Raw genomic sequence first — 26326 nt, forward strand, 5'->3', positions numbered from 1 at the left:
GGGCCGTTGACCTGAATGTCGCCCTAGGATAATGCCTCCTTGATGATCCCATCAGCTTATGCGGTAGACCCTCATCAATGATCAGTGCCTAAATAAAACCAGCGTAACTTGCTCGTGTGATTTCTCTTCTGAAACATAATTGTGTATGGATAAGTCCTCAGTTTAGATAGTGATTATACTTGCGACCATGTTCATCCTTGCGTCATGCCATGTCAAGTTTGTCCAACTAGAAAAGTGATTTATGCTTAAACCTAAATCTCTATTTGAATCTGGCTACAGGCGGCTTTGGCGTCGTGTTATCTTCCTTGCGTAGGGGTGACTGTCTGTTGGCACCAAGTGATCAACTTCGAGAGTGTTGACCAAGTCTGGGTGGGCGTCCTTCATCAAGTCTGTCATCCCGCATAAACGCATCGTAGTCTCGATTTCATCGCGCAAAACTATAAGCGCGTTTGTCAGTTCACTGCCTCTGCAAACACGTATAGGGAGCTGGTGGAAACCTACTGGAAATGGCATGATCTACTCCTTGCTGGCCGTAACTCAGCGAATAAAGGAAGCTCCTGCCAATGCCGACAGCTGATGCTCCGAGGCAGATGGCCTTGACCACATCGGCGCCCCTGCGAAATCCGCCGTCAATCAGAACCTCCATCGACTCTAGTACCTCGGGACAGTTCTTCTGAAGCTCTAACAAGATCAGAATTGCTGGGGGGGCATGGTCGACGGCCCTGCCCCCGTGGTTGCTGATAACTATTCCGTCGCAACCATGCCTATGAGCCATCCTAGCATCGTGAGCTGTCTGGATGCCCTTGACAACAATGGGGAGAGAGGTCAGGCTGCGGAGCCAGCTGATGATGCCCCAATCAACACTGGGGTCGATGAAGGAGCCAGTCTGTCGCGCAAGACCGGCGCCTTTTTTGTCACCGCCCTTCACATCTACCTTGACTCCCGCTATAGATAATGTCTCGTTGGACCTAATGCGCTCATCTGCTTCCCGCTTTGGAACAACAGGGACATCAACGGTGACCAAGATGGCCTTTATTTTGCCAGAAGCGTCCATCTGTCGAATCGCCGTTTCTGACTTGTTCCGATCCTTATTCACGTAAAGTTGGAAGAAGGCCTGTCTCGGTGTCTCATCAAGGATTTCGTCGTAGGGGTATGAAGATGGAGTTGCAAAACAGTGAACGATGCCGCCAGCAGCTGCACCACGGGCTAGAGTAAGCTCCCCCTCTGCGCCGCCAGTCCTCGCCGCGCCAGTAGGGGAGATATAGACGGGAATATCCAGCTCACAACCAAATAGTGTCGTATTTGCCTTGACTTCCCTCACATTTCGCATCACCCGAGGGCGTAGCAAAACCTTTCTTAGGATAGTGCGGTTTGCATCCCTAGTGTCGTTATCGTTGGAGCCACTGCTGATGTAGCCTATGGCCTTTTCACTCAGAGCTTTCGTAGCTGCATGCTCAAAATCATCCAAGTTGATGATGGCGTCCAAGTTTGGTTTCTCACGTGGGTCCTTGGCTTGAGGGCGACTGGGGACCTGCGGTTTCCGGGGCACCGTGGCCTGGTCAACAGTCCCGATGTGGAACTTGACGTCCAAGGATTTTCGAATCAGAGATGGCCCATGGGCTTCATTGTAGGCGGCCGATGCATCAGCTCCAGCGTGCTGGTATATAACTAGGCATTGAAACGGCGGTTAGCCAGGTCGCTGATGGGGTGGGACTTGGGCTTACTCTCAGCTCCTCCAGGGTGCTCAGGCGCAAACTCGGTCATATTGTAGACCATTCCATTGACAGAAATCCAGACATCATCTCTCTTGTCATGTCTGGCTAGTTCTGATGCTGCGATGACGGATGTCATTGTGGCCGCGGTGGTCAAACTAACGGCTCCAGTTTCGCGTCAACGTTGCGTCACCTTCCAAAGTTTGCTCACAAAATGGCTTGACGCTCCTAAGCAACCGTAAACCAACTGGTAGGAAACAGACTTCAGTTGTTGTTTGGTCTAACTCAATGGATGTCTGGCGGAACTCCGGAATACGTTGACTACCCCGCTCCGTTACCGAGTGAGGGACGCTGCCGAGCGACGGACCGAGTTTCGGCACATAGCTGTTTCCCCTGTCGGAATACACCGTGGAAGTTCCGACTTGCCAAGTTGGCGGGACGGTAGCCCGCCAATCGATCCCTTTCGGACCATCGAGCAGGGCTTTGAGATGTTGAATTGCGGACAACCTGAGACGTAGGTCTCGTATACAGCCATAGAACTTGACGCACGCACGAGTAGGAATTCTAGTACATAGTTATGCATGTTTAAAGGATGAAAGCCGTCGTCCCCGAAGTCTTATCATATCCTCTCACGGCTTGACCAGTTCCGACTACTACTCTACCCAAACCAAGTTAACCTAGTTATCACTTTCATCATGTCCAGCCCAAACCAGCCACGGTACGCCACCCAGCCAAAGTATCCGTCCAAGGTGCTCGTCCGTGGAACACCTGACTACGAGCGATGCCGCCGCAACAACCCAACCGCTGATACTCCGTCTCGATTCCCGCGAGAGATCCATCTTGTGGAAACACCCCAGGATGTTTCGCATGCCTTGAAGAGAGCAACCGAGTTGGGCGTCAAGGTCGGCATTCGAACTTCTGGCCACATCTTCAACGTACCCGGCCTTATTGAAGGCGGCATCCTGATCGACACAGTCAACCTCAACCGGCAGATCGACTACGACCCCATCACCCAGGAAGTCACATTTGGCCCGTCGTGCCGTGTGGAGGAGCTCGCTGCTAGACTCCAAGAGGTTAAGAGGTTCTTCCCTCACGGCCATGCTCCCACTGTCGGATCCGGCGGATTTCTGCTCGCTGGAGGCCAGGGTTGGTTTGTTCGAGGATGGGGTGCAACAAACCAAACGTGGATCACCAAGCTCGAAATTGTTGTTCCCGATGGTCACACCGTAGTTGCCAGCCGCACTGAGAACCGGGACCTGTTCTGGGCGGCCCGGGGCAGCGGACTCGGCTTCTTCGGCCTCGTCACCCGCTTCTGGGGAAGGACGATCAAAGCCTCACTCATGTGGGAGCGAAGTCTCAAAATTCGAGATCAACAGCGACAACTACATGACTCTCATGTCATGGGCCATCGAGCGAGGCCGCGACACACCCAAGTACGGCACTGATCTCAACCTCACGATCGACTATCCCGAGAAATTTGATCCAGCCTACACCACTGACGCCATCCCACCAAACGCGAAACTGCACATGACTCTGAATTTGCAGTGCTATTGCGATACACTGAGGGAGGCTAGAACATTGCTCAGTGCCTATGACAAGCTAACCCCTGAAGTGCAAGAGCATCTGCTCAAGTTTGAGCCTGTGCAGAGGAGGACATTTGACGAGATTTTTGCACGCAAGCGTGGCTTTTTGGGCAACGCCAAGAATGACCGCTGGCAGATCAACAGTATCATGAATGATCCCGAGGTTCCTCTTGAGCGTGTGAGTTTTCCTTGTTGAACTGTGGTTTCTGGATTGACTAACGTGGAACAATACACAGCTCCTGGAAGCTATCAAACCCGCAATGCTCGAGCTTCCTACCAGGACTTCTTCCGTATTTATGTGCCACTGCGATATTGTACCTGATGAAGAAGACGCTTGTCTTAGCCTGCCACAAGATCTTTACATCTCCACCATCACTGGCTGGACAGACCCCAAGCTTGAGCCAGGCATCTATCAGCCAATGCGTGATCGATACAAGCGTGCATTCCCTGTTGCGGTGGGCCAATACATCACAGAGATCGATGTCAACAATGACGATGCCAACGTGTGTTCTTCCAAATGCCCTCCCTAACCCATGTCTCTAACTGTATGCAGTGCAAGGTTCTCAGCGATACTGCCCTAGCCAAATTCCTGAGGGTTAGGGAGAAGTGGGATCCCAACGAGCTGTTCCCCAATTATAAGGCGTTTGTACGGGCGCACGACAAGATCAACCGCCTGCAAAACCGGTCTCAGCTGTGAATTTTCTCTTGTCTGCTGGGAGTTTCGAGTGGCCTGGAACTCGTTTATCTAACTGAGCTCACAATCCAATGACGGCAGTAGACGTGCTTCTGCGCCGTCCACCAAGTTATATAACGCTGTCTACCGTGATATACTCATGTCACTATTCTCCTCTCCTTCTTTTCCGCATGAGACTCGATCCAGCACCCTGTTGTCTAGAAGATGTATTGTGTTTAGCCTGAACTTGGCCGCTGAGATGCCACAACAAAAATATCATAACGTTATCAAACCCCTACCATGTTTCGGTTGCGAAAACGTTTTACTCCAAGATTGCATTTCAATAGCTTTAGGAGACGCCCATCTATGTTCAGGAACCATGAGAACGCAACGGCCAAATTCATGCACTGACGTCTAACTGACACGTCCCTTTCTAGACGGGCTCAAATCCCATTGCGGTCCAGTTAGACCTGACCCTGTTCTTGACATCCTCGGGGTAACTCCTCTCAAAGTCAACCCCACTAAACAATCTTTTCCCCTCGTACTCCATGGGGAACAGACAGTCAGAAATCACCTTTCCTCCCTTCTTGGGGTCTCCACTCCCATGAGACATGTATGGAGTCATGGGAAAGCTCGCGACATCTTCAAACAGGTACTCATCCTGGCCTGGACGGCATCTTGTAACCAGGGCCCAAATAATATCCTTGAAGTTGGTGATGTCTACATCGTGACCGAATAGCAGAATGCGATTGATGAGCATGCAACTTTTATCATTGAAAGCAATGCGGCCCAGTTTTTCGCAGAAGTCTTTGGAGTTCGTTTTCATCTTGGCGAGCTTGTCGATATCCACTTGGAGCGCACACCAGGTAGCCATGGACTCAAGAGGTGCGAAGGCGTCTCTTATGGGAAGATCGTGATGCTTGAGGAGCGTCAGGAGCTCCTCTGATGCTTGAGGAGCGTCAGGAGCTCCTCTGATGCGAGCGATGCAGTGGTATGCTGAGTTTCAAGTTATGTCAATCGACGGCTCAAATATGAAGACTGATCTTCTTACCGATTCATCCGTTATTCTTCCCGGCACTGAAACTGGTAGAATAGCATCATCTCTATATGTAATTGCGTTGACTGTAAAAAGAGGATGCAAATATTTGTCGTGATCGAAGTGCAGTCCAAGATAGTCCTCAAAGGGACCTTCATAGGCTTTGTCTTTGAGAGAAAATGTTCCCTCAAAGACAATCTCACTATTTTGCGGGGACAAGGAGGTCGCTCAGCTCACACTTGACCATGTCCAGAGGCTGCCCAACAAGTGCTCCGACATACTCACCTTCTGACACCCCTTCCGGGATGGGGGAGGCGGCAGCCAGACTTGCGGCAGGGGGGACGCCCATGGCGAGCGCCCATGGCATCTCCGTTTTGCCCTCTGCCAGCCACTTGTCCCTAATGATGGAGTTGTGCTGACCCGAACCGACGAGGCACACAAGGCGCCTGCTGTCATGGATCATGCCCCGGAAGATGGACCAGTTTGTCCAGGAAGCATCCGGTGTCTGCAACACATGCAGTCCATATGTCTGTAGGTACTTTCCCCCGTCCCTCTGGTGTAGCAGTGGTGCTGGGAGCCTGTGCAGATCGATATCTTTTTGAAGGATCTGGTTCTGCTTGCATGGCCCAGTTGATAGAATCCGCGGGGCTAAAGGGGGTCGAGCCTTTCCCTCCTGTGTCCTCTCCAGAATAGCCTTCCAGCTCGAATTGACGGGCAGACCTAACGATCGAGCAATCCTGCCGTACCTCTGTTCCTCGTGGGCCCTCAGGCTTGCCGCATTTCCAAACATCCTCCACAACCCGTCCTTGGCACCCTTGACATTGTTGAATAGGGGTGCCTTACCATTGACCTCGCTTACGCGCCGCACGATTGCGCCCACTTCAAGATGGGGGTCAACTTGGCGGTCGATTTCCGCCAGATCGCCGTCTTCGCGCAGGACATCGATGAAGGTTCGAAAGTCGAGTTGGGCAGCGATTTGACGCGGCTGAGAGGAAGCTGCTTCGCTTTTGGTACGGGCCAATACTGGAGCAAAGATTCGTCCGACTCGGGCTTTGGCGCGGCTCGAGGGGAGTAGCGTGCAGCGTCCAAAAGCAACAGGCGCCATAACTGATTGTCCCAATTTGATTACTTGGCATAATACGCTGGCAGAACACTTGCATAGAGTAGCCGGTCACCTCGCTCAAATGAAATGCCATGCCCGTTTTCAGACCTCGTTATGCGGAATGGCTGGCAATGCTGGTGCGGAGATTCCGGTCCCTACCTTAGGAACTTCATTCCGGTGACTTATCAAGCGCCTTAACCGTTAGACAACGTTAGGTTACTCACAAGCCGGTTAGACAAGAAAGGAAAGGCTCCGGGTCACCATGCCAACTGTAAGTCGGCGGGTGGAGGGTAATTATTATGACATTGGAAGCGCTACTCGAGGTCCGGACGAGGAGTCATCCTTGTCGCTTCCAGCTTGAATCAGGGCCAGCCGATCGATAGTTACATCCAATCATTACAGAACAATCTCTTCCTGGCCTTGATATTGGTCCCTAGCCGTTTACCTTACAACCCGCCCCAGAAAATGCTCAGCCTCCGTCTAGCCAAAGCTGCTGCCACCGCAAGAGCACCCCTTCTTTCTGGCAGGCTCAGCTTTCACACATTTGGGCCCATTTGTCAACGATTGCCAATTGATAGCTTGGGCGCATCATCAAGCAGTCTTTCATCTGAAGAACAGACGCGACAACATGATCCGGTCCGAGAAACTCAAGCCAGGCCACGAAGGATCGTGGTAGGGATTACGGGCGCTACTGGAACTGTATTCGCCATCCGAATCCTGTCCATCCTACGCCAGCTTGACATTGAGACTCACCTCGTTATTAGCAAGTGGGCTCTGGCTACAATGAAGTATGAAACATCACTGAGCGAGGTCGAGATCCGCGGCATGGCCAGCACAACATACACTGCCAAAGATGTCTCAGCTAGTATAGCGTCTGGGTCTTTTCAGCATGACGGCATGATCATCGTGCCATGCAGCATGAAAACTCTGGCTGCGATACGCTCCGGCTTCTGCGATGATCTGATTTCCCGAGCTGCCGATGTTAGTCTCAAGGAAAATCGCAGGCTAATCCTGGCGGTTCGGGAGACTCCTCTTAGCGACATACACCTTGACAACATGTTATTCCTGCGACGTGCTGGTGCCGTCATCTTCCCGCCAGTCCCGGCTTTCTACACGAGACCTAAAGAGATCCAAGATCTCATTGATCAGACGGCTGGGAGAATGTTGGACTCTCTGGGCATTTTCACCGAAGGGTTCTCGCGTTGGGAAGGATTCCAGAAGAGTTCATCACGGGCGCGTCCGGTACTGAGAGGTGTAGCAGAGGCTCAATAGACGGGGAATGCAGGAGAAGTAACACGTCCCATGAGTCAACAGCAAGTAATAAGACCAACGCCGACCATAAATACACCTGAAAAAGTGGCGCTAGAAAATACCCTCTGAGAAAAATAGTACTGGTATCCCCAACGGGCCATTGAAACCGGAGTGAGTCTGTCCAACTTGACCTCGGCTGCATCTCGACATCTGAAGTAGTAGGGAAAATCGTCCCAAGACCTACGCTGGTGTCGCGTGTGGTGAAGGGGGAGGTGAATGATGGGAAGAGTTGTGTAGTTTGGGAAAAGGGTGTCTTTTGTGTGGTTCTGGCCGTGCTTCTCTGCGTAGACTCAATTCCTGCTGCGTCGCCCGAGCTCGACCTGTTGAGGAGGCCCAGGTTCAGCAAGATTCCCCTCATCTCGCATAACCTTTTCGATAGTCTCCGCGCTGCCCTCGATGTCTTGACGTAGTTATCCGTCAGAGAGACCGCCATTTCGAAACTGCGACTCAGTGAATCGAGAATGTCCGGAGATAGGTTTGGCAGCAAATCAGTCCTATGTTGTTCAATAAGCGCTACCAGTAGAAAGGCAAGTGCTATCGCGGACGCCAATAGATGTTGATAGTTGGGGTGTTGTTTACGGTATATGTCAGTGGTAGTATCGAGGGTGTAGAGAACGTTGACGACTTTGAATACTAGTTCCGTCGCAGGCCGAATGTGTTTAGTAATTTTCCCAGGATCGGACTCTGAGAAGAAGAACGGCTTGAGCAGCAAACTACGAACAGACTCAGCCCTGAGGTTCAGAAGAATTGACCACGTGGGAGGCTTCGTCGACGGTTCGGTTTGCCACTTGTCAGACTGAGAGAGTATATGCTCCCCAACAGCCTTCTTCCTCCACTGCTCGATTTGGAAGCTCATCAGCTCGAAAGCTTCATCATCACTATACCCTTCTCCCTTGGCAGCTTGCGCAATAGGCTCACTAAATTTGTCGCTGATGAGGATAAAGGCATGCATCGCCTTGACGTGAGGGTTCTTGATCTGCCACAGATTAGCGCGTGGTGACTTATAAGACACAAGTTGACTTACGCAAGACATTGGAATTGAGCTGAAGCTGGAATTGTTGAAATGCGTTGGAAGCCCAGTTGCAGAGCTCCATTGGCGATCGATAATAAGGATACAGCTGATCAGGTTCCAAGCTTCTTCTCTCTGGGCGTTCAATTCCAAAAGGTGCTTGGAGACTTCACCATTGTGAAACCCCAGCTCCATTAGCATGTGCCCAGCAATTCCACACATGCGCCAGGCGGAGCGTGGCATATCTTGAAAGAATTCATAGAAGCCCTGCACTTCGAGTTAGTAAGGGGATGACCGAGTAGACGGGTTGGTAGGTACGCGAGCATACATTAAGTAGGACGATGGTGACATGCCTGATGCTATGGGGAGCTGTGCCGAGTTTTGCATTGACGGCACCTTGAAAACAGTTTCGCACAAGAATTTCGACAGAAGAACTCTCCGGATTAGAATCAGCTCGGAGGGCTATGGCCAAAGCCAGGTTCAAAATGACAAGGTTCTCGTCTGAAGCAGCTCCTGATTTCCTAGCAGAAATATCCCAAACCACAGACTCTGGATCAGCATAGCAGGACCGTGCTAGGGAAATAACCTCGTTGAGGTCAATCAGCGGATGAAGATCTCCTACAACCTCTTGATACACGTGCAAAAGACGAATTGCTTCTTGTAGATCCATAAAGGAGCGGAGCTGCAGTAGTCGCCCGAGGGCCTCGCGGTCAAGTACCCGCGGTGGCATAGCAGGGCTGGGGGTGTCGGCGACCTCGTCCTCATCCGAAGCATCTTCGTCGATGGTGGCCAGCTGAAACTGCCGTTGCTGGAGTGGGGCGCCCGGAAAGCTGTTTCGACGGAGTTTCAACTGGGCTACGTTCAAGCTGTAGTCTGGACTTGTCGGTCCGTAGAAGTGCTGCGCTGAACCACGCGACTGCTGTTTGGCCGGGTGTACGCTATCCTGGCCGACACTGGCGTCATTGATGAGAGTAGCGATGAAGCTCTCATCACCGCTACAATCAGCTGCCAAGGTTGGTGATGGTGAGTCAAGTTGGACCTGCGTGGGCGGGCGCACTTGGGACGCCAGAGTGTCCAACTGCTCCTGGAGAGTCGATAGCATCTCCACGAGGGCATCTCTGTTGCTATAGTGGGTTCAGGTCAGTTAGATGGTGGCACATGTGCGTCCATGGTGGCATACTATGATACAGCTGAGCCGTGTCGCCGGTTATCAGACTTGCCAGTCTCCCGGCCCGCAGCGACAACCGCTGCCGGTTGCCAACCTTCGGGCGCGAAGCTGCTGCTATAGCTACAGTCTTGCCCTCGGCCTAAGCAATGGCCGCATGGTTGTCGTCCATCACACTTCCCTTTACGGCGTCTGCAGGCATCACAAGCCCGTAGAGCATACGGGGCCCTCCGCTTGGCCAGCTCCCCATTCTGGGTGCCTGACCGTTTGTGAACTCTGTTTTCTTTTGCCTGGGGCATGGTACCCTTGCACACTAACGGAGAGCAATCGAAAGACGAGAAGCAGAGGTTCGGAATGACGGGACAATAGCTCGCAAGTGAAGAGTCGGATGACAATGTCGGGAGACATGAGGCAACCGTTAGAGCGGGACCCCATTTAATATCGGCACCGGGGGGAAGCCGGGATGAGGTCCGCTGTGCTAGAATGCGGGGAACAGATAAGAGAAGGAGAAACTAAACCGAAACCGTCTCATGGGTGGACCGTCCATATCACCACACTCCATCTCCCCCTGCCTACATGGTTCGGATAACTACGTACTACGTACGGAGTATTCACTCTCATATTCTAAACCGTCAGTCCAAAATGCGTTCGTACGCGTTCAAGGTCTCTTAGATGAACCCAACAAGTGGGAAATCTAAGCTTTGAAGTCGATTTGGACTAAAGTGGTCGTTGTGTCACAAGATAAGGTACGCAAGAAAGTTGGTAGTGCTGGTGCAGGGTTAGGCCGGTGATTTCGGTCAGTCTGCGTTTCACAGGAGCCAATGGGTACAAAAACAATTCTATGTAATCAGCTGCCCGTATCCACAAACAGGAATACTTAGTGGTCTGTGTTATCTCTTTCCGACTCATCTCCACCACGTCGCCCTCACTACGATGGATCAAGGGACTTGGAGGTCGGATGTCTGTAAAGGTCCTTCCAGGCAAATGGTTGGTGCCAATGTACCCAAGTCCCCCCAAGCTCATAGGTGTGGCCCTCAATGTTGGAGGACCAGTCCGGCCACCGATACGGTCCCGAGCCTCCAAAACGAGCACCTTGTCAAAAAAGGTTACAGAAGGCCAGGGGACGGAAGCCCCAGAGCAAGGCGACAGAAATACTACAGCTGTAACACAACTCCGGAACGCTTCATCGGAACTACCGAAGTGGAGTTGCCGGCATTTGCTATGACCGAAAGTCCGAGGGAGGGGACCCTTGTGTTCTCCGTTGCAACACTAGAGTGGCCGGGCTTGGCATGGTAGCTGGGGGCGCAAACAGACAATGCATCAAGCAGAGTTGGGATCGGCGTAATTTTCCGCATTTCAGCTTCAAAAATGCCAATTCAGGCTGAGAAAAATCCAAACAAGATGCTGCAAGCTATCCAGGTTACCTACTTGTAGTTAATAATTGTAATAAAGGAGGTAATAAAGACACTTTCTTGGGAAGACACAACCTACCCGAGAGTGCGAACGAAGTAGAGTTGAGGATAAGATAAGATAAGATAAAGCTAATCAGGATTACAGAATGTCACTTTACTCGCTGAGCTGTGGCTACTCGCCGCGCTCACCAGGACCCCTTCAGCCTAACCTCAAGGAGTGCTGAAACACCGTTCTGGACTCTTTCCACAGCCTCCGGCAGTAGTCGACCCAAGTCTTCAATGGAGGACACGACCCCAGCCCAGGCATTGCCCCCGGAAGCTGCCTTTCCTATACCTGAATAGTCGGGAGTCGGGGAGAAGGAAATGTTGAGGTCTTGGTTCGAGATCTTGGACCCGTATCCGTCAGGATGCACCAGGGACATTGAGTGACGCGGAGCATTCCAACCTTTTTGGTGTTAGCATCGGTGACAACTGCATCTGTTTGGACGTACCTTTGTTGCTGAGCACAATCGTGAGAGTGGGTAGCTCGTATCTTCTGGCGATCCAGTATACAGTACCTGGCACTCCAAACATGTATGTGCCGTCGCCCACAATGAGTGTTACGAACTTGCCTTTGCCCTTGCCGCCAGAAACCCAGTCTGAGGCGAGCTTAACGCCTAGTGTCGCTCCCCCGGACCATCCGAGCCCGCCCCCGCCGCCATTGAAGAGATGGCCTGGGTCGTCAACCTGTAGTTGCTCATATATAAAAGGAGCGTTTGTGACTGCCTCGACGCACCAGATCGTATCCTTGGGGCACGTTCTGCGCAGTTGAGCGCACAAGTAAGAGGTACTCGGTGACGAGGATCCGTCCGATGGTGCTTCAGCAAGCTTTGCAATCTTGTCCATGCGTTGCCGATGGGCCTCAGCCAGCAGATCCCAGCGCTTTCTATACGGCTCGAGCTCAGTCAGTTTGGAGAAGTGAGGATGCATCGAAATGTAGTTGTTCAGTTGCTTAATAGCTGTTTCCGAGTCGACGCGATATCTGCGGAATGCAGGTATGTAATGTAGAGGCATGTTTTGCTTGAGGGGGTCGACATCGAGGTGAATGATCTTTGCATTCGCACGAGGCTTGCACTGGGTTGGAATCCATGGAACGTCACAGTCAATCACGACGATGACATCTGCAGTCCTGATGGATTCGTGACGTCCAATTCCAACTCCCAAAAAGGCGCGATGACTCCATGGGAAGCAGACGTCACTTCCAAGGCCATCCAGGACCTGAACACCAGGAATCGACTCAGCCAGCTTGACCAACTCGGGCACAGTCGCTGGGTTACGGCCAGTATAGCCGACAATGACAAGCGGGCTCTCCGCTTCAGCCAGGAGAGAGACAATGAGCTCCGGGGCGTCAGGGGGAAGACCAACTGGGGCCACGGCGTTCCACACATCCTGGTCCAGATGGTATGGCGTGATATCCTCCTCCATAACTTCTCGAGCACCAACGAGATATGCAGGGCCTTTGGGATCGCTTGTAGCAAACTGCAATGCTCGGTTGAGCACCTGCTTGATGTTTTTGCCAGACTTGAACTCGCCCGAGAAGCGACAGAACTGAGAAACAATCTGCTTCTGATCAGGAGCGTCTTGAAGCCAATGGATATACTCGGTACGGGAACCTCTCATTTCACCTTCGAGGGTGAATGGAGACAGGCCTGCAAACACCAGGACCGGGCATCTTGCAACGGATGCATTGTGCATAGCGCAGCCGAGCATCTGTGTTCCCACATCGACATGGACCAGGACACACTGAGGTTTGCCCGTCACACGGGCAAATCCGTCAGCCATGGACATTGCGACCATCTGAGCACGCTTGTTAGTGACTTGTGCTGAGCACTGGGTTCAAAGCCGTAGGGGAACAGACCTCATGAGGGCAAGTGATGACCTTGGGGAAATTGACACCTTTCAAATGGGCTCCGTGTGCGAGAGCCTCCATGATGGCCGGATGGTCCGAACCCAAGTTGACAAAGACATGGGTAACACCAGCCTGCTCACCATGTAAGAAAACTGTCCATCAAAAAGGGCAAGGGCGCACACATACCTCCCAAAGACCCTCGAAGAAGGCGAACGAGGCCGAATATTTCTCGCTTGTGAATAGCACGTCAGTCATTCATTCATCGGAGCAAGCTGTACAGAGAAACTCTTACAGGTTGTGCATATCTGTTGATGGTTCAAAACAGGTCTTTTGCTGTATTAGGTGTCAAAAGAATGTATCAAAGCCAAGCACAGGGCAAAGATAGAAAAGGAAGGGCCTATATCTTGTAGGTACCTGACTACGGCTACGTGGACGGAAAGAGTGGGGATGTCATACGGGATCATAGGCGGAACAGGAAAGCCGAGTTCCGAGCCCAGTCCAGTCGATCGGTTCCTAAAACGTTTGGGAAGAAGACGGAATGAAGGCAATCAATTTACTACACTGCTTTGTCTTTCCGTGGGCCAGTCCTTAGAGCCAACATCCTCCGCGTAGCATCCGTTGCCAGACCCGTCTTACGGATCAGGCGCCAACGTCCAAGGCGAGAGGGATCCCAATCACAACTCCAGTCCCAACGACGGGCATCTGAAACTTGTGACGCCCAGAGATTACATAGTAAGCTAAGCCAAAGAGGAGCCATCCCATTATGACCACAGACGAGTAGTTCATGTTAGTGGGGGTAACTGGCATGACGGTCGGGAACGCGCTGAACAAAACACATACCGTCATCCAGCAGACGCTCATCACGTTCAAGAAGATCCCAAGACCTTTCCCAAGTCGAAAAGGCCCATAGTCGGAAGCCTTAAGACCGCTCCGGCCTCCGAGAAGCATGGCGACGATGGGAAAGAGGTATGATAGGTACATGCCAATAATAGCCATGGAGAGAACGGCGTTGAAGGCTGTTGAGCTGGCCAGGTAGATGAAGCCCAACGACATCTGTAGGGCTACGATGGTCCAGATGGCTCGTGTTGGGATTGCTTCACGTTGGTCTACCTTGCTCAGAAATCCCGAGAAGGGGGTAGCACTGTCCCGGGCAAATGCCATCAACGTCCGCGATGTAGATGTGATGCCGGCAACCGTCGCAGCCATTGCGATAGCGATGACGATCAAGGGCAGAATCGTTGCCGCGACGTGGGACTTGGTGACATGGAGGAAAATTTGGATATAGGGAAATCCCGTCGGGGTTGTGAGAATGCTTTCCAACGGTCCTGTCGAAAACAAAATCATGGTGGCAAACGCAAAGCCCATCAAGCCGTTGAGGCCGATGCTGCCCATGATTGCAAGAGGGACATTTCTAGCGGCATGAGGTATCTCCTCGGCCAAATGGCAGGCAGCATCATATCCAAGGAATGGGTAAACAGTGCTGAGCAGTCCCACCATCCAGGCCACCCCGTCACTGGACCAGCCGGTTGAATTTTGGACTTGGGCGAAGACGGAACGCGCCGAGTTTTTATCTGCCATGGCGGCGAGCACAACGAACGCAGCCACGAAGCCAACCACGTGAAGTGCAGCTAAATCTGGCATTAGCTTCACAACTTGACATGCATGGTAAGTTGTTTGGAGCCCGACCTGATATCAAGTTTGCCGACGGCAAACTTCGATGACCCCAGATGTTCATCGCGGTGGCATAAGCTAAGAAGGCCCAGTATAAGAGCATTCCTTGCCATCTGGTGCCAGTATAGTCGTCATTGTTAAGGATGATCAGCCCCTGGACCATCAGGCCGCTAGCCATGGCTGCCGACGCCGTAAAGACGATCTGGCCACCGATCGATATCCACCCCGTAACCCAACCGATGTGTTTTCTACCCCAGACAGGAAACAAAGCCGTGACCCAATGGTACTGTCCTGTCCACACCGTCAACGATGGAAAGCGACGTGTAATGGTAAGGCTCACCTCCCGCAGTTGGATAAATGGACGCGATCTCGGCTAGGGAGGCTCCTATGGCAAGACTGCAAAGGAAACTGAGGAGGCTGTTGGAAACCAAGATGTCAGCTCCAGTTGGTTACAGACGGCCAAAGAGGAAGGGTGACGAACAAGTTGTAAAAGAGACAAGGGGCGCCGCCGCTTAGCAGCGCCTGGGCTAGGACCGCCGTGCTCGCCTCCCATGTGGCCATCAGACAGAGGCAGAGCCCGATCAGAGATGGTAAAGAGAATGATCTTTCGAGCTCGCTGTTTATGCCAAGTTGTTCCAGGCGCGTTGCATCCGAGTTGGTGACTGCGCGATCAACAGTCACCTTGTCAACAGAAGTGACCTTTTTGATATCGGTAGTGTCCGTCATGATTGTACAGCAGCAAGTTTGTTGTGAGTGTGATTAAAATATGAGATTTGGTGTGCACTTTTTAGTATCCTTCTAAAGGTGGTTGTGAGAGACTAAATAGTCTCAGCCCGAACTATGGTAATCTGGGGAATCCTGAACAGGGTGTTGAGGCCAGTGCATAATCGTCATCTTCTTATCTTGCGACGAGCCGTGTTCCGCGGGTTCCGCCTCATACCATTGGTTCGCCACCCTCCTTATCGTTTTCATTCCTAAAGTCGGAACCGGGGGTTCTTTATCTGTCACTTCTCAAACTACTCCAAAACTTACAATATGTATCTTGCTACGACTGTTCAAGCCCCTTGGAGAGGAGATAACCGCACTCACAGAGAAGCATGGGCAGGCGCCTAATGCAACTCAGTTCAGTATTTTCGACATGCATTCCTACGTACCGAGATTTACCACCGCAACGAAAGAACAAACAAGGTTCTAATGAATCAAAGCATTATGATTTGGCTGAACGCTATGAGACACGGCAAGCTTGATCAACATAACTCTCAGTTACCATTCAGACTAGTTCGCGACACCTACAGTTTGGAAACTTGAAACTTGATACATTTGACATGAGTCCACTCATCCAGAGCATCCCGACCTAGGTCCCGACCAAACCCGCTTTCCTTAACGCCGCCAAAGGGCGTGTTCACATTGACGGTACCCCACATGTTGACCGTCACCTGTCCACTCTCAAGAGACTCGCCGACTCGTATGGCCCTGTTGACATTATCTGTGAAGACAGCTGATGCGAGACCGTACGATGTTCCATTGGCCAACTTGATAGCCTCTTCCTCCGTGCTGAAGCGAGCGATGCAAGCTACCGGGCCGAAGATCTCCTCCTGTATGATGGAGGCGGTAGGATCAACATCGGAAAAGGCAGTGTTGGGCACGAAGTGTCCGTTGCTTGGCAGTTCGGAATCATCTCCCCCATGAATCAACTTGGCCTTCTCTCCACGCCCCTTTTGGATGTATTCCATAACCCGTTCCTTTTGTACCTTGTTGATGAGAGGGCCCTTGGTAGTATCAGCTAGCAATGGATCCCCTGCGATGGCATCCTGGGAGCGTTGCGAGAATTCGCGTACGAAGCGATCATAGATCGTGTCCTGCACGTAGATACGGCTCCCGGCCGCACATATCTGACCGTTGTTCACGGTAATGCCAGCCGTAGTCCAAGACAACGCATTTTCCCAGTCTGCATCAGCAAATACAATGCTTGGTCCCTTCCCGCCCAACTCAAGGCTTACTTTCTTGAGGTTTGTCTTTGACGAGGTAGCCAAGAGCTGGCGGCCGACCGCCGCGCTTCCAGTGAAGGAGACCTTCCGAACCTCTCGATGCTCAGCCAGAGCCTGGCCTGCCACTGAACCTATGCCACAGAGAATGTTGATGACACCGGGAGGAAACCCTGCCTCAACAACGAGCTCTGCAAGTCGCTGTCCGTAAAGTGGTGAGTTCTCAGGCGTCTTTATAATGAGGACATTCCCGGCGGCGATGGCTGGTGCGAGCTTCCAGAGTGTGATCATCCTAGATAAGTAGGTATAATTAGACAGTCAAGTCGTAAAACCCGGCATGCTTACTTACAAAGGCGAGTTCCAAGGCACGATAGCAGCGCAGACACCATAAGGCTCGCGCCGAGTGTAAGCCATTCCGTCAGCAATATCTAAAGATTGACCATCCATCTTATCCGCCCAGCCCGCATAATAGCGACATGTCTCGGCAGCCTGCGGAACAAACATGTTACTAGAGTCTCGAAAGAGTATTCCTGCGTCGACCGCCTCAAGGGAGGCGAGAATATCGACATCCTGTTCGATAAGCTCCGCAAGCCGGTTCAACATATTTCGGCGCTGCTGAGGTCTTGATAAGCGCCATGTCTCGTTGAATGCCTTACTGGCCGACGAGACGGCTCTATCGACGTCAACAGCTTGAGCGGCGGAGATGGATCCCAGCTTTTGGCCGTTTAACGGGTTTTCGATGTCCACGACGGCGTTTTCGTGGGCTGAAACGAAGACATTGTCGATAAAGAGGCCCGTTGGCACTGTGAGGCGACAGGTCAGCCGTGAAGATTCCAGAATATGATGGAGACGCAAACCTCTGATCTGACAACCACCAACGCCCGAAACGGTGATGGTAGGCATGGTTGCTTTCTCGTTGGGGGTTCAACTACTCTGGGGACACCGAAACAGGATGCGTCTCAATCCTTTGTGCTACTCAACGGATTGCAAAGCTGCCGATAAGTCACTTAAAATTAACCATCGGCAGTTCCCTAACAAGGGCTTGAAAGAGCTATCCGGATACCCATCGGGGGTTCCGCATGCAGTTCCGGTGTTGACGAAGCCCGTCTATTCGGGTTTGATTGATAAGACGCAATCAACTCATGCAGATACATAGTTCCGTTCCGACTTTCCTACTGTAATAACCCCGCCCCGGTGGCGCCGGTTTACAGATCCATCTCAAACTTCGGACCTGCCGAAACAAACCTAGCTCTCAGTTACTGACCCAAGACGACGGATATTCATGGTTGACATTAACCGCATTTAAACCCTTTTCGTGTCGATGTCAGTGCTAGAGAGGGACACAGGCAGTCAGCCACAAAGCCCCATCGCACTGCCCACCCTGAAAATGGATAGCAAATACGCAGTTCTTCCGTTCCTACCCGAAACCCGACTTAAGCAGTTTGCCCCAGGTCTAACAATCTTGCAGCCACTCTCCAGGAGGGGTGTGGGCCCTGGGCTCATTGTTTTAGTCTCCGACACTGGTTTAGCTGGCTCCTCTGCCCTGGCCATCGAGAACGGCGTGCCGTCACCTCTGATGAAGTGGGCGGAGGAAGGCTATACGGTGGTCGAGATCACCAAGACAGCACTAGCTAGACCTGATGACTCCATCAGATGGGCTCTAGAGGAGCTGCGATCATGCAAGACGGTTGATATACAAGATGTGGTCGGCCTGGTTGGTAAGTCTTAAACTGCTGCTATCTTAAAACCGCTAGTATACTAATGCTAACAATGAATAGCCTACAGCCCGGAACTTTGGAACCGAGTTGCACCCCAGCTTCAACTATTCCCACAGATTATCGGTGCCTCAGTCTACGGCAATTTGCACCATGGCCAGTCGATGTTAGCGCCAGCCTCGGTCCCTCAAATTCATCATCTTGCTGGCAAAGCCTCGGCGCTTTTTCAACGTGCCAAGGACTTGACCGTGTACGACTACCCCAGCGCCAAGTCCTTCCTATTCGCAACCCCGTTCCAGGAAGAGTTCAGTTACGCGTCCGAGTCTATTTCCCATACCAGGAATCTTTCCTTTTTGAAACAACTCATGAAGGGACCCTATTTCGATCTCGAGGCCATCTGGGATGAGCATACATATTACGAATTTGACAATAGGTCTGTAGAGTGCACCATGGGGACAATGGTTCAGGAGCCCTACGTAAATCACATACCAACGGTGAGTTTTGCAGAACTTGATCCTGTCTCTCTGAAAACGCTGCTGATACCTTCAGATGACGGGTGGAATTGGTAGGGAGCGATTAACGGCCTTCTGCCGAGACCATTTTATTTTTCAGAATCCAGCAGACACATCCAACGAGTTGATCAGTCGCTCAGTGGGCATTGATAGGGTTATTGATGAGTTTATCTTTAAATGCACACATGAGACCCGTATAGACTGGCTGTAAGTTCCCTATACTTGCTTATGTTTGTGATTCTGACGCTATGCTTAGCCTTCCCGGCCTTGGCCCTACCGGACGCAAGCTCGAGATCCCATTCACCGCGGTCGTCAACATTCGCGGAGACCGACTGTATCACGAACACATCATATGGGATCAAGGTACTGTACTGGCCCAGTTGGGGCTGATGCCCGAATATTTGCCTTATCACTACCCGCTCCCTGATGCGACCAAGGAGGAGCCAACTAAACAGCCGCTTGAGTATCGTGTCCCTGTGGCAGGGCTGGAGACCGCTGTTAAAATGCGAGACAAGGACGCTGTGGAATCAAATCAAATGATTTTGTTCAAGGTTCGCGAGGTATCGGGGTGAGGCTCTAGGTACAAACAGTTATCCCCTGTGCCATTGAAATGACATTTCCCCTGCCTTATAAGGATAGCGGTGACTGCTGAAGCAAAGGCGACCCCCAGCTTCAGCTATGAGCTGAATGGGCATTCTTCTGAGGTGAACTAGGGAGAATATGTTCCCCTACGGCTATTCAAGTGTGTGTTGCGTGATTTCAATTGAACTGTGAGCGTCTTCTAGCTGTCCCCACATTGATGCTAGCAAAGGGCGAAACAGATGAGAGAAAGGTGAAACAGACAAGCGAAAGGGCCAAATGGACAAGACAGAGGAAAGGCGGGAACAAGGCATCGAATCCTTCATCAAAATTTTACTCTCTTCTTTGCAATTTTTTCTTCCTTCCTTTACTGTCCTTGTGTTGTGTTTTCGCCAATTGTCCTGAGCTCCGGTACCCTCGTGAGCAAGCTTACAGATCCCTATAATCAATGACAACACCCAAGATAAGCTATTAAAGAACAACAACAATCAAACCTCTCAGCTGGGTTCAGATTCGGTCAAAGTTTCTCTTTAGCTCACGACCCGGCGAATACGATGCCTGAAAAACTGCCTAGTCCGCTGCCAGCCCCTCGACCTTGGTTACCGAACGCACCAGACATGGATTTTCACGATGATAAAGAATGCAACGAAAAGGGACAAGCGACCGAAGCGTTGATATTGCCCAGTAGCCAGTCATCTCAGACGAGTGTGGCATCTACCCAACACGCTGTGCCAGAGGAGGAAACCGAGCCAGGCTTGGCCAGCAGGGTGCTGAGTCGCATCACGCCTGGTCCTGCCCCCGATGGAGGCTTCAGGGCATGGATGTGCGGTAAGGAACTCCCAGTGGCCCTATTCCAAGATACGGTACTGATTAAACCGCAGTTCTCGGCACTCACCTGGTAGTCATGAACACTTGGTATGCCACTTTTTCACTTCCTTTATGACAGTAACACTAACGCAACCAGGGGCGTGATTAATTCTTTTGGAGTTTTCCAAAGCTACTACGTGCAAGCCCTTCAACGTCCGCCATCTGACATCGCGTGGATCGGATCGATTGAGGTTTTCTTCCTCTTCTTCATTGGCACCTTTACTGGCCGCCTCACCGATGCCGGCTTCTTCCTCCCCATCTCCATACTCGGATCCATACTTGTTGTTGCTGGAACTCTGGCGACTTCAGCATGCACGCAATATTGGCAGGTATTCCTTGCCCAGGGTGTTTGTGTCGGCCTGGGCAACGGGTGTCTCTTCTGCCCGGCTATTGCTATCATCTCGACCTACTTCCAAAAGTATAGATCGATCGCAATAGGTCTGACAGCATGCGGGAGTGTAACAGGAGGCCTTGTATTCCCGGGCATCGTACGAGAGCTGCTTCCGCGTCTAGGATTCAGCTGGACGCTTCGGGTTATTGGCTTAATACAGGCAGGGTGTTTTGTCATCTCCCTGTTGTCTCTGAAACCCAGAATTCCACCGCGGAAGAGTGGGCGACTCGTTGAATGGTCTGCGTTTAAGGAGTTGGAGTATACATATTATGCCCTGGGTGCATTCATGGTACGCTTCCCCGTCTGTTGTCTACTCTCCGCTAACATCAAATCTCAGTGCTTTTGGGGAGTATACTTCGCCTTCTTTTTCATTGCCGCATATGCTCGCGATATCCAAGGCATGACTTACTCCAAGTCCCTTGACGTTATCATGGTCATGAGTGGAGTCGGTATTCTCGGCCGCCTTGTGCCCAATTACTTTGGCGATCGGATTGGAGCATTAACTGTCTTTGTACCGACGGCTGGGCTCGGAGCTTTGCTCGTATGGTGTTGGATAATTGTTAATTCCCAGTCTGGTCTCTATGTTTGGGCTGCTGTTAGTGGCCCTGCCTTGGGAGGCATTCAGGCCATGTTCCCTTCAGCCTTGGCGTCTTTAACGACGGATCCAAGCAAGCAGGGTACGAGAATCGGCATGGTTTTTACTATTGTGAGTTTTGCGGTCTTGACTGGTACTCCTATTGCGGGCACACTTATATCTGCAATGAACGGTAGATATATTGGTGCGCAAGCATTCGCTGGGGCTTGCTTGACTCTTGGCACTGGTTTCTTAGCCGTTTCGAGGGAGGTTAAAAAGAGGAAGCAAGGGGATACAGCACAGGTTAAGGTGTGAGTGTGAGGGCGTGACTTGGAGATTGGGAAAGACGGGTTTAGAAGCTGAATCATTGTATACACAAAACTCATTTTTCTCCTACGAGCTTGTTTACAGCAATCATTTACCCTACGCTGGCTTCTAGTGTGAGACTTTATACTATATGTTATGTATTTCTCCATGTTGCATTTGGTTGATAAATCCTGAATACAACTACTTAGCTGCATTCGAAATATTGATATTTCACATCCCATATAAATCCCAAGAGTTTCTACGGCAGCAAGCGTATGGCTCGATACTTCAAGATGCATTTACCTATTATTACGGTCCAAGTGATCCAAAACAGGTTCGCTCAGTAAAATGACAACTTCAATGTCTCTGTGTGCAAGGTCTAACTCTGCGCCTCTGTACAGGGAATACTTGTGCCCATGCACTCGTAATGAATGATGCGTTACCGAAGGCAACTCGTGGCGAATTCTATTTTGGCGGGTCGTCCGGCTATCCAAAGTCATAGTTGGCGGTAGCGATAGCTTCACCAAAAACAATACAAAAATAAGCAGAGTAAAGTCATTCACATGGATCGTCCTACGTTCGAACAGGCCCCTGCACTTCAATCAATCTCACCCATTTCTTGATACCTATTGCTACTATTCCAAGGCTTCATTCACCCACTCGCTGCTGTACTGCACACCACTGAGCTTAAATAGCTGCGTAATGGGACATCGACGCTCAACCTCGGACACAAAGTGCTGAAACTCGGCATCATCTTTGGCATCACTCTGCACCCGCACCGTAAGAGCCACGCTCTCCCAGTTCGGGTTCCCCTGCTGACCTCCAACCAGAACCGCAGTAGGGAGTTGGCCATGGGCTGTCACATGCCACTTTCCGAGCGTGATGCCGTGGTCCTTTGCAACCAACGAGCCAGTCACCTGGTTGCAAGACGTCAGGCTGGCGAGGGCGTAAGCGACCGGTGAAGGGTGCGAATCCGTACCGCCAATGACGGTATACGTGTCTGCGGAAAATGTGTATGGTTTGTCTTTGACAGAGATGGACTGGATGGTGCCGCTTCCTTGGCCCGAGATTTGGACCGGGAGTGATTGGAGCCAGCCTGGAGAGGTTGAGAATTGACGGCGGCTGGCCTTCAGACTATTGGCGCAGCCTCTCGCCAGTGGGCCAAATCGAGCTCGAAACATGTTGAAATACGAATATTTGCTTGGGTTTGACTATTTCATTCCGTTAGCAATGTTCTTTGAGGCGACGAATGAGGTTTTGTCAGATGAACAACCTACTATGGACGGGTTTTTAAGTAGCAATTTCGCTGCAGAGAAGACAAACTCCGCGCTATTGACCGAACTTGTCTGGCTTTATAGTTTTGTGGTTTGGTAGGTTCTAAAGATTGCGTTATTTACGATGCGGATGATGGCAGAGCCGAGCCGATGTCAGCTGGTTATAAGCGGTTAGTCTCTGAGGTGCACAGACTCTTATGATCTGACGACACACCCATCACGTGCGCCAAGTTTCTGCATAAGTTAGGACCAGTAATAACCACTCAAGTCTCAGCCTCGAGACGAGTCTCGGGCTATGAGAACTAGTCTTATGCCGTTTGCAAACATAGTATCAATAGATAATATAATATTAAGGTTAGGTTTCGTTTATGTGCTGGATGGTAAACTCCGGTACAGGCTAAACCTTAACATAGGTAATTGATGTATCTAGATCCATAGTGTTAGCATTGGGATATGATGCTATGAAGTATTAACATTATGTTCTTTGTTATAGTTAAAGCCCGGCCCTCGATGTGATAGCTGAGCTAACAGATGGAAGACAATAATTGATCTTGTTTTCAAATCTCGCTACTTGAAACGAACAACTTGCAGACGGAACAGTCTCCTCGAAAGCTGATTTCGGTGAAAAGCGACGGATTAGCACTGGGGGTTTGCAGACAAGTAAAAGCATTATGAAACATTAAAGTTTGATATAGTATTTAACTAAGAACTCGTTTTGGCAAGGTCGGAAATACCTTCAATTTGACTGGAAAACGCGACATCGTGGGAAGAACCTCCAGATTGTCTAACATCCGGATTATCCACGGCGGGCTCAATGTCTAGCATTGAAACACTTCTAATGATGACCCGTCCCATTCTTATGGCTAATTTAGAGTAAATCATCCTATAAGACGTCGGAAACGCTGCATCCTGGTGACTGGAAAGCGCCTTAATCACTAGGAGACACTGATTCGCCACGGGCAGAAACTCTCCTATCTCATAGAGCAGCTGGCAGGCTATTACCACTGACTTGGACAGGCTTGGAGTATCACCAAGGTTGAAGATGACGGCGGTGGTTGCTGCTAAACACGCCTGCGTGAGCCAGAACTCGTGACGGAGCCCGAAGGTAGTCCGGTATACCCAGAGGTTGGAGATGATCGAGGCTCCGTGTGACGCTCGCTTGGACAGTATCGATTTGTGGGTGCCATTAGGGAGAGGGAAATGAGAAAGGTGGTCTAAGACTTTCAAGAGCATCATATCATACGTAGTCCTTGTTATTGTGTTAGTAATGCTAGCAAACCAGTCACTAGTCGTGGAGTTGGAACTTACTCCAGGAAGAGAAACGAAGGGGGAAAGATTCCATTCGTATGGAATCGTTGTGACGCACGTGTGCCCCATCTCAGAAGGCTGTCGTAGAGTGCACTCGTCTCGTCGTAGCTTGAAGCCGGTATTCCGCAGTGTGTCGGTGCGAACACCTCGGAAAAATCATGTATCATCTCGGAAAGTTGGCACTCGAGTGAGATGACTTCTCGAAAAAACGATTGCCGCGGTGCACACTGACGAGGATAAGGGGACCAGAAATACTCTGGCGCGCCGGGCTTGCCAAATATAGATGTATAGGCATCCTCGAAGGTCCCGGGCATCTTGGGCTTGGCGATTCTCATCGGACGCGAGGAGGTCAAGGATAGTTTGCTTGTTAGATTATCTTGTTAGCATCGGCGTATTTCAGGGAAGAATCTGAGTAACTTGGCACTTACGCCTCCAAGCAGAAAAAGCCCCAGACGATGCAAGATAGAATCTGCTCCTCCTCCATGCGACGCAAACTTGAAGTTTCGTTGGGAATTGTACGGGTCACAGCTGGCACCGCTAGATCGCTGAGTCCTAAAGCATTATGAAAGTGGTAAAACTGTTCTAGTAGAACTTCGGCCTTGGTCTTTGCCCCATAGTTGATTTCCCAAATCCAGAGAGCCAGTAAGCCCTGAAGCAGAGATATTGACGGATGCTGCCGCTCATCTTCAAGCATTCGTAGGGCCTCGTCAGCGAACACGGCACCACTGGAGCGTAACTCGTCGCACTTGCGTGATGATTGCCCTTGAGACATGAAAAGCTGCGCCGTTAGCACAAACGAACCATCATTGTCTCAACTCTTGCGGGGTTAAACGTACATGGGAAATGGCAAGGATAGAATTGACGAGGAATTTCGAGCAAAATTTTCCTCCTACTTTTGGCCCGGCGTTGAGATCTTGGAGAAACCCGGATCGAGGGATGGCGTGGCTAAGCGTATTGTCCCAGGCAAAGAAAAGGTTTAGCAGATGTGTCAGGTAGCCGTCATCAGTAGACAGACTCGTCCACTGGGAGAGAGGCAAGAGGTGGTTTTCTTCCAAGCCGTCCTTGCTTCTCCAAGGGTTCTCTCTGGTGTCCGTCAGTATTGATGACGGAAAGAAAGAGAGGCAGCAAGAGTACTCACGATGAAAGGTTGTCGACGCTCAAGGGAATGGGAATCTTGAAAGGCAAAGTAGGTGGGTTCTGAGGATCTCATATGATTCACCATAGTTAGCCATCCAAACTCGGATTCATAATTCAACCTGAGGCAGGGGTCATCGCAACTAACCAGAGGGTGGTGGAGCAGGAGGTAGCAGCAGGCTAGCATCGGAGAATGTCTTGACAAGGTCATCAACTGACTCCTCCTGTCGAATCCTTTGCAGGAGCTCAACAGACTCGTCTCGCGAGCCACCGCGCAGCTGATCGAGAATCGTCTTCAAGGAGCTTTCGGCTAGGGAAGCGGCTCGAAGCTGGTGAGTCAGCGTATCGTTATCGGCCTTGGCCTCGTCGATGGCGAAGCGGCATTCCCTCAAGGAGCGAACACATTGTGAACAAGCCGGGCGTCGATTATCGCACTGATGCAGTTAGTTACGCTGCTGCTGCGCTGCAAGCTTGGGAGAGTTGAACCTTGATTTTGCGCTTTCGGCAGGCTGGATGGCGTCGTCAGCAAGTAAGCCCTGCAGTCGAGCTATTATCTAGACTAACAATCGCAAGCCATAGAAACCATTGGACGCTTGCGCTTCCCGAGGCCTGGCGTTGCCGGCGGCGGGTTCTGGCCCGGAAACTTTGGGAGGAGCTTCCGCATCTCGCATGTACGCAAGGGCGTTCTCTGAGACGGCGAGGGGAGGATAACAATGTTAGTAGAATATTAACGTATGCCGCGAGCAACGATTAGTATCATGTATAACTTGATTCGGCGTGCAACGTTGAAGTTCGAGCTGCCAAATGTTGGGTGTGACGTAACAGTGGCGTCAGGCCGACGAGCTTCATCGAGGGGTATTTGTACAGGTTGATAAAGATTGGATTACGGAGCTGGCTCCGCAAGCCATGATAGGTAGGCCTCTTGGAACAGCTGATACAACCCACAAGGGTCTGTAATGTTAAATAGCATACAACACTCATCTGGCGTGGCGAATACCCTTCAAAGCAATTTTCCAGTGAGGGCACTCATCTCTTTGGCTGATATTTGGTGGCGAGGTAGAAGCGTTCCCACCTTTTAACATTACAGACCCTTGCGGGTTGTACATCGCCAAGCCACCT

At 51.1% G+C, this 26326-nt stretch overlaps 10 protein-coding genes across 10 annotated transcripts; 3 read left to right on the top strand and 7 right to left on the bottom strand.

The window, feature by feature from the left end:
* Window positions 1–273: 273 nt before the first annotated feature.
* MRS44_005309 (uncharacterized protein) lies at window positions 274–1851 on the bottom strand (the record flags this gene model as incomplete). The annotated part of the gene is made up of 3 exons (XM_046272046.2): window positions 274–437; window positions 502–1668; window positions 1725–1851. The coding sequence occupies 3 exons, from the start codon at window positions 1849–1851 to the stop codon at window positions 274–276; spliced, it is 1458 nt and encodes a 485-aa protein (XP_046135532.2).
* Window positions 1852–2407: 556 nt separating this feature from the next.
* On the top strand, window positions 2408–3992 carry MRS44_005310 (uncharacterized protein; the record flags this gene model as incomplete). Its single annotated transcript, XM_065622546.1, has 4 exons — window positions 2408–3013; window positions 3081–3473; window positions 3532–3798; window positions 3849–3992. The coding sequence occupies 4 exons, from the start codon at window positions 2408–2410 to the stop codon at window positions 3990–3992; spliced, it is 1410 nt and encodes a 469-aa protein (XP_065478618.1).
* A 409-nt stretch (window positions 3993–4401) lies between these two features.
* On the bottom strand, window positions 4402–6109 carry MRS44_005311 (uncharacterized protein; the record flags this gene model as incomplete). The annotated part of the gene is made up of 2 exons (XM_065622547.1): window positions 4402–4964; window positions 5290–6109. 2 exons carry the CDS (start codon window positions 6107–6109, stop codon window positions 4402–4404), a joined length of 1383 nt encoding a protein of 460 aa, XP_065478619.1.
* Window positions 6110–6571: 462 nt separating this feature from the next.
* Window positions 6572–7378, top strand: MRS44_005312 (uncharacterized protein; the record flags this gene model as incomplete). Its single annotated transcript, XM_046283166.2, has 1 exon — window positions 6572–7378. The coding sequence occupies one exon, from the start codon at window positions 6572–6574 to the stop codon at window positions 7376–7378; it is 807 nt and encodes a 268-aa protein (XP_046135529.2).
* A 329-nt stretch (window positions 7379–7707) lies between these two features.
* Window positions 7708–12972, bottom strand: MRS44_005313 (uncharacterized protein; the record flags this gene model as incomplete). Its single annotated transcript, XM_065622548.1, has 9 exons — window positions 7708–7817; window positions 7997–8393; window positions 8442–8693; window positions 8755–9550; window positions 9607–9733; window positions 11083–11132; window positions 11193–11448; window positions 11495–12839; window positions 12901–12972. The coding sequence occupies 9 exons, from the start codon at window positions 12970–12972 to the stop codon at window positions 7708–7710; spliced, it is 3405 nt and encodes a 1134-aa protein (XP_065478620.1).
* A 558-nt stretch (window positions 12973–13530) lies between these two features.
* Window positions 13531–15288, bottom strand: MRS44_005314 (uncharacterized protein; the record flags this gene model as incomplete). Its single annotated transcript, XM_046278295.2, has 4 exons — window positions 13531–14519; window positions 14578–14853; window positions 14903–14979; window positions 15044–15288. The coding sequence occupies 4 exons, from the start codon at window positions 15286–15288 to the stop codon at window positions 13531–13533; spliced, it is 1587 nt and encodes a 528-aa protein (XP_046135526.2).
* A 563-nt stretch (window positions 15289–15851) lies between these two features.
* On the bottom strand, window positions 15852–17450 carry MRS44_005315 (uncharacterized protein; the record flags this gene model as incomplete). The annotated part of the gene is made up of 3 exons (XM_046283165.2): window positions 15852–16839; window positions 16897–17350; window positions 17405–17450. The coding sequence occupies 3 exons, from the start codon at window positions 17448–17450 to the stop codon at window positions 15852–15854; spliced, it is 1488 nt and encodes a 495-aa protein (XP_046135525.2).
* Window positions 17451–17934: 484 nt separating this feature from the next.
* MRS44_005316 (uncharacterized protein) lies at window positions 17935–21500 on the top strand (the record flags this gene model as incomplete). The annotated part of the gene is made up of 8 exons (XM_046283164.2): window positions 17935–18265; window positions 18326–18756; window positions 18812–18981; window positions 19031–19342; window positions 19928–20181; window positions 20235–20268; window positions 20318–20900; window positions 20949–21500. The coding sequence occupies 8 exons, from the start codon at window positions 17935–17937 to the stop codon at window positions 21498–21500; spliced, it is 2667 nt and encodes an 888-aa protein (XP_046135524.2).
* A 626-nt stretch (window positions 21501–22126) lies between these two features.
* On the bottom strand, window positions 22127–22672 carry MRS44_005317 (uncharacterized protein; the record flags this gene model as incomplete). Its single annotated transcript, XM_046275446.2, has 1 exon — window positions 22127–22672. One exon carries the CDS (start codon window positions 22670–22672, stop codon window positions 22127–22129), a length of 546 nt encoding a protein of 181 aa, XP_046135522.1.
* A 795-nt stretch (window positions 22673–23467) lies between these two features.
* MRS44_005318 (uncharacterized protein) lies at window positions 23468–25871 on the bottom strand (the record flags this gene model as incomplete). The annotated part of the gene is made up of 8 exons (XM_065622549.1): window positions 23468–24014; window positions 24074–24436; window positions 24502–24851; window positions 24910–25156; window positions 25212–25278; window positions 25356–25641; window positions 25694–25716; window positions 25772–25871. 8 exons carry the CDS (start codon window positions 25869–25871, stop codon window positions 23468–23470), a joined length of 1983 nt encoding a protein of 660 aa, XP_065478621.1.
* Window positions 25872–26326: the final 455 nt, after the last annotated feature.

This window comes from Fusarium solani (assembly GCF_023522795.1).
Source record: "Fusarium solani strain SB1 chromosome Unknown bctg00000002, whole genome shotgun sequence".
Taxonomy (NCBI): domain Eukaryota; kingdom Fungi; phylum Ascomycota; class Sordariomycetes; order Hypocreales; family Nectriaceae; genus Fusarium; species Fusarium solani.